Raw genomic sequence first — 7,060 nt, 5'->3', positions numbered from 1 at the left:
ATAAATACACATAGGGGGGGTCTAGGTTGGACCCTAATCACGGCCTACGGGGTTGGGTCATGACAGAAGTGGTATCAAAGCAGTTCGTCCTCGGAGTGTCTACAGACTGTGTCTAGTAGAGTCTTGTTTATCGGTATGTTGTGCACCACATCTATAAACAGGAGGCTACAGGACATTTAGGATGTTGTCATTCTTCTGTATCTTACATTATGCGATAGAGCTATGTTATTAGGATGGTCTCTCACTAATATATCCTTATGGTTACAGTGATGCCTCCAAGAAAAATGACAACTGCCCAGAAGGGCAAGTCAGTAGCAGTGGAAACTAGTCAGACCCCAAGAGTTACTATGGCTCATTCCCAGTCTATGCCAGGAATTGTGCGACAATCGGCGAGCTCTACTATGCTGCCACCTTCAGAGGAGCCTAGAACAGCAGCAACTGCAGGTCTTGAAGCTCCAGTACTTGAGCCTCTAGAACCATCGCCCAGTTCGTAAGATAAGGCTATGAAAGATGCTGTGCAGTTGCTGACCAAAATAATGGCAGGGCAGGCTCGAAGGCGTGGTTAGGAGCGGATAATGTTGATAGACATACTAGTTTGAGTGTTCGTGACTTCTTGAATTGTAACCCTCTAGATTTTTATGGGTCGAGGCCTGCAGATGACCCGCAGGAGTTTATTCGACAAATGCAGTGCACACTGAGAGTACTCAAGGCTTTTAAGGCTAAATTTATTGAGTTGGCTTCATATAGGCTGCGTGACGTAGCCGTTAACTGGTATGAGTCCTGGGAATTATCAAGGGGCGAGGGTGCTCCTCTAGTAGTCTGGGATGAGTTTGTGGAAGCCTTCCTTGGCCATTTTCTACCTCCAGAAATTAAACGAGCCAGAGTTGATAGATTCTTATAGCTGAGGCAGAATGGTAGGAGCGTTAAAGACTATAGCCTCGAGTTTGACTCATTGGCAAGATATGCGCCCACTATTGTGGCCGATATGGCTAATAGGATGTATCGGTATGTGATGGGGCTAGATCGTCACTTGGTTGATAGCTGTATGGCCATGGCTTCTTAGCCAGACATGGATATTGCTCGGGTACAAGCGTATGCACAAGAAGTGGAGGATCATCATAGGGGACATCAACCCGAGAGAGATTTTGATAGAGGCCAACATAAGAAGACTATATCAGTTGGTTATTATGGTGACTTTCGAGGCAGGCAGCCTCAACAGTATGGTGGATACCCATCCCAGCCAGCCTAGAGTGCACCCTCATAGGTCATAGGTAGAAGGTTTTATAGCATATGGTATTCAGGAGCTGGTCAGAGCTGCAGGGCTTCAGACTCACAGATGAACAGGGGTTCGCATCAGTCGAGGCCACCCTTGCCTCATTGTCCTTATTGTGATAAGGCTCATTCTGGGAAATGTCATTTTGGAACAAATGCTTGTTTTACTTACAGCCATCAGGGCCACATTATGAGGGATTGTCCATACAGGGGCAGCCTAGGAAGTGCAGTTCAGCCTACTGGGCCAGTTGCTGGTTTATCTTCGTTCGTGGCTATGCGCTTTGCGGGACAGATTATTCAGACGCCAGCAGGCCATGGTAGAGGTCATGGTAGAACTTCTAGTTCTAGCTTTCCTTTGAATCGCGTTTATGCTTTAACCAGCAGACGAGATTAGGAGGTATCACCAAATGTGGTCACAGGTATATTATCAATTTTATTCTGGAATATATGTGCATTGATATTGGGAGCCTTGTGTGGCTGCAATATGATATGATGTGAATGTATATGTTGGCCCTATGAGGCATTGTTGGCATTTTCTGTGTGCAGGTGTTGAGATAGTAAGAAATACAGAGGAAACTCTGCCCAAATTTTCCCACAAATAAGAAAAGAATGAGATGCAGGGCTGTAGTATGTCTTGAAAGTTTGTGCTCACAACAATGATGAGATTTGACTAAACGAGTATGGATGACCTCGATAAATGAGTTAATTGTTGAATTAATGGCAATAAAAACTAGGAGGTCAATATGGGTATAATAGAACGAAGTTGGGAAGGACCTATAGACCAAAGAAGATGACTTAGAGAAGACTGATCGATCGCGATAAAACAATATAGTAAGGCATCGCCTGAATTGATACATAGGGATAAACTATGACAAGTTATAGCTGAAAGATTTGCAAAACAATTGCTACATTACGAGGTTATTAGAAGGATATGTGGTATCCACTGGAATAAGGTTAGTATAATGAAGGATCTTGAAACACGGATCATCCAAGTATGAGTACTCCCAAATGGAGAATTTGAACCAATTATGAGCATGGACTAATTACTTGTTGGGATGAATGGAATGTGGCTTTGAATGCACTGCTACATGATGGATATTACTCGAGTATCAACCATTAGATGAGATTTTATAGGATATATTCTGAATACTAAAGCACCCTATGGTTGCACTAGGGTTTCCTATAAAGGCAACCTAACATATGGATTATTTAACATAAAATGTAGATATGGTGCGGCACATTAAATAGGTTGGAGTAGAATTATTCGCGTGTGAATAGCTGAAAATAAACAGAGGATGACATAGATACACCCTAAAAGGGGGGAAGTAGACAAGAGAAGTACAAGCGTAAGAGAAAATAAACTGACTCTATTATATATAAATGAGAACGCTTAAACTTCAAATGAGCCATACGAGATGGATGCAATTATACCCGCACTAATGCACCGGATTCTGTCAAAACTCCAAAGTTAAGCGTGCTTGGGTGAGAATAGCGCTAGGATGGGTGACCCCCTGGGAAGTGAAAAAGGGAATAAAACCAGTATGACAAAAAGATATTATAAGTGTGTGTTAGTGCAATGGCATATATGGAACAGAGTAAGCCAAGAGCAGAAAAGATTATGCCTAAATCTGAACGCACCTCGTGCAAATGGCATAAGAATAACTGGGCAGACTACAAGCATTGGCATACTAAGAGTAAGAGAAAGTAATTACTCGATAAAAAGAAGTCAGTAATAGCAATGTGATTGCCATACTTAGAATTTATGCAAGAAAAGTGTAAGATAGTTTGAGGTAGAACTATTAAGATCTAATCGGTATTAAGGACAAAAGCCATGGCGGAGCCTTGACCTCGACTGAAGGGGGTAAGCCACTAGTATAGCGATAAGGCATTTTCTAAATTGCTCTAAGTACCTACACATGTTATGTAAGGATTATAATATAATGCATGGTAATAAAACTGGAAAGAAGATTTGGGTAAAGGCACAGTGGAATATACCTAGAGTATTACAAGTTGGCGTAGGAGAAATTGTGGAGTATCTTGAACAAGATCGAGTATCAAAAGTCGAATGGCCAATTACAGGAGATAGAAATTCTGACTTAGAAATGGATAGGCCCAGATGTGATCTACTAAATTATCGATAAAGTGAAGCTTATTCAGGGATAAGCTATTGATTAGCAGCCTAGAGTCGGCAAGAAGGGGATACATTGGTCCTTCTCAAGTCATTCGTAGGATAGATAAAGTTGCCTATGAGTTGGATCTACCATCTGATTTGAAGTAATACATTCGGTTTTCACAGATCGATACTCCGCGAATATATAAGTGACCCTCCCAGAATATTCTTCGTGGGTGAGGTCCACATGAAAGGAAAGTTATCCTACGAGGCACAACCTATCGCCAAGTTGGATCGATAGAGTAAAAGGTTGCAAACTAAGGACGTACCTTTTGTCAAGGTGCTGTGGCAGAATGAGAATTGTGAAGAAATGACCTGGAAGCTGAAGAAAACATGAAACACAAGTATCCGTACCTATTTCCTACGTCTACAGGTAATCCTAACCCTTGGAACTCTGATATTGATTGCTCGATGAAATTATATGTTATGGCAACGAGGTAGAGGACCTCTCCACATAATCGGTATAAGGTCTGGAGGAAGGTTTTGGTTTACATTCAAGGACGAATGCTCTAAAGGGGGGAAGGATGTTACACCCCATACTTTGGTACCTTGGAATGCTTCGTAAGCTTCCTAAGTTCTGGGAAGGCTCTTAAGGTTCTTACAAGTCATCATGTGAGCCGGATAAGCTACGACACTATCAAACGACTTCAAGGAAAGGAGAATGTGATACCCTATAGTAGAGAAGGTTGGAAATAAAGTCATAAGAATCCAGAAGGAATTGGAGGCCAAGTAATGAGTCATAGGACTCGATTTACCTACGTAAGCTACTAACTTAGAAGTCTTATACACTTGAGTTTCTTAAGGACATACCAAGATTACGTATCATGGATTACATAGGCTCCTAAAATAAGATGAGATTACGAACCCACGAGGAAGGGAAAAAGACGACATGTGGCAGCCAATGGAGGAGCGACACGTGGTAGCACCTCAAGCAAGCAGGTGATGCACCTACTTAGGATCAAGTAGGTGATGTAGATGCTTGGGGGGGTGGACCCCACTGCCACGTGGCAGCCCCTAGTTGGCAGCATGATATGGTGGCTAATTATGGCTTGACACATGTGACATGTGTCACCTCCAAGGCAGCCCATATATACATGTTAAAATGACTCTTAGCTTCAGTTAATTATCCAAAAACCTTCAGCAAAGCACCAAAAACTTCAGCAACACAAAGAAATGAAAACCCTAAGCTAAGAGAGAAAAGTGTGGCGGCTAGAAGGAAACAAGTAGGTAAGTACCAATTTCATTCCGTAAATTAATTATCCATAATATAACAAGATGATATGTAGGTATTAGAAGTATAAAATCATGACTTGGTTCAGCCAAAGCGGACAGCAAACAGTCCACATAGTTTCAGCGCTGCTAGAGAAGTTCCGAGGTAAGTTTTGGTGTGTTTTGGCTAATATCGGGTAAGGTAAGACTTCTCCTTTAAATTTGCAATTTATGAGGTTGTTATTTAGTGTATTATATACCTTTATACTACTGTAAGTATAAAAAAAAGTCTTGGAGATGCTTGATGATAGAAACAATCGAAAGTGAAGTCGTCGTAGTAAAATTGTAGACGAAATAGGTTGTTGTGCGTGTGGGGTGCTGCTGCAGGTGTGTGGTGATGTGTTGCAGGGCAAAAATGTATTTTAAAAGGAGTGTGGGCACTTCTGGTTGAAGCCACACAACCCCTCATTTCGTATAATTAAAGGTTTTGCGAAACAAAGACTAGAAACCCTATTTTGGTATTACAATTTTCAGCAAGTTGGGTGGAGTTTATATTGTGTAATGTTGCCATGTTTTACTTGTATATGAGCTACAGGTTGTTGTTGTTGGTTGTCTGTAGTAATTAAGTATGTAATTGGGAATTTGGATAGGGCATACAATAGGGGAGATGCTGCCCAATTTCCGATAACTCTTTAAACTAGTTAAAGAACTAATCGAGGAGGCGAGCGAAGAGTTGAGTTCTATGAATACTCATACATAACCTAAGATGCTGGAAAGCCAAGGGTTATTAATATTCATGTTGTTTTTTATATTACTTAGGTTCAGAAGACGACGAGACGAATGAGATAAAGAGTCGTAAGAGGTATGTGAAGCTTTCTTTTGGCATGTTTTTGGAATAAGTATGTAAAGCTTATTCCTTCTCTTGGCATGTTTTTGGCATAAGTAGGTAAAGTTATTCTTCTTTATTTTGGTATGTCTTAGATATAAGTTATGAATGGTTTGTATATGGAACTTGGGTATAGTTCCATTCTTAAAGCTTCGAGTTCAGTCCATAATTCTTATCCACTTCGTAATTGTAGAACTCCTGTAATAGTTGAGCTATTGCTTTTTTAAGGCTTCTATAGGATAAAAGGTAATATATGTAGAGCTTATTGACTCGTGTTCACTTCTATATGCTAAGGATCTTAAGGTAGCTGAGCTATCACTCTCAAGCCTTCTATATAGGAAATAGTAACCGGATGCATGGGAAGCATGAACTATAACTCCTATTCATTTCTTAATATCGAAGTTCTTGAAGTAGTTGAATTGCTACCCTCGAGTCCCTATATGATGAATTCTAATTGAATGTATGAGCTCCCATGCCTAAGAACTCTATAATGACAAGTGTCTTTGATTGCATAAGTCGTTTGGTATTACCTTAATAAAATTCTAGGACTCTTGAGACTCCATCGATGTGGCCCCTAATGGAAGTTAAAGGATACGTGAGACGGTGATAGTTTTGAACCTCAAATGATAGTCCATGACGATTGTTATACCGAATCTCATATGATGAACTAATTGCATATGGTTCCTCGTTACTTTACTCGTGCAGGCTATTAATACGTCACTCACCGCATCCCATGAAGGGCCGGGCAGGATAAATTTACCGCGTCCCATGAAGGGCCGGGCATGATAAATTTACCGCATCCCATGAAGGGCCGGGTATGATAAATTTACCACGTCATATGAAGGGCCGGGCATGATAAATTCACCTCATCTCATAAAGGGCCGGGCATGATAAATTCACCTCGTCTCATAAAGGGCCGGGCATGATAAATTCACCGCGTCCTATGATGGGCCGGATATGATATATGATAAAATATTTATTCACCACATCCCATGAAGGGACGGGCATGATATATGATGCAATTATCATTCACCGTGTTCCATGAAGGGTCGGTCATGATAAATGATGAAATGACATCTTCATTGAGTCCCTCACTGAAGGGCCAGATACAGTTTGTAGGCATGCATGTGGAAATATAGTGACATACTTGTAGCACCAAGTCCCATAGCGGGCCAGGTATGGTATGTAAGGAAGGTATACATGCCCTCATATCATAAGATGCAGGTAGAGAAATTCATTAACTGTTATATTTGTTTCCTACATCCCTAATTCAGTTATCAGCTTAGTTATGTATTATTATGCTTTATATACTCAGTACATATATCGTACTGACCCCTCATTCTTCGGGGGGCTGCATTTCATGCCCACAGGTACAAATGTTAAGTTTGGAGATCCGCCAGCTTAGGGTTTCCACTCAGTGATATTGGGAGCGCTCCACTGTTCCGGAGCCTAACTTTTGATACTAGTCATGTAATATGTATGTATTTAATTGTCCAGGGGTATGGCGGGGGCCCTGTTCTGCC

General features: G+C 41.1%; 1 protein-coding gene across 1 annotated transcript; it reads left to right on the top strand.

Moving 5' to 3' along the window:
- Positions 1-1,069: 1,069 nt before the first annotated feature.
- LOC129883466 (uncharacterized) lies at positions 1,070-1,666 on the top strand. Its single transcript, XM_055958125.1, has 2 exons — positions 1,070-1,190; positions 1,302-1,666. The coding sequence occupies exons 1-2, from the start codon at positions 1,070-1,072 to the stop codon at positions 1,664-1,666; spliced, it is 486 nt and encodes a 161-aa protein (XP_055814100.1).
- Positions 1,667-7,060: the final 5,394 nt, after the last annotated feature.

The sequence above is a fragment of the Solanum dulcamara genome, chromosome 3 (assembly GCF_947179165.1).
Source record: "Solanum dulcamara chromosome 3, daSolDulc1.2, whole genome shotgun sequence".
In the NCBI taxonomy this organism is placed as follows: Eukaryota; Viridiplantae; Streptophyta; class Magnoliopsida; order Solanales; family Solanaceae; genus Solanum; species Solanum dulcamara.
Note: the sequence above shows the minus strand (reverse complement) of the source record. Positions and strands in the feature narration are given on the sequence as shown.

What these genes read in the sequence shown, in the direction of transcription:
- LOC129883466 (XM_055958125.1), top strand. Translation starts at nt 1,070, where the DNA reads ATGGATATTGCTCGGGTACAAGCGTATGCACAAGAAGTGGAGGATCAT. An exon ending in TATATCAGTTGGTTATTATG is followed by an intron (nt 1,191 to 1,301) that starts GTGACTTTCGAG and finishes TATGGTATTCAG; the next exon opens with GAGCTGGTCAGAGCTGCAGG.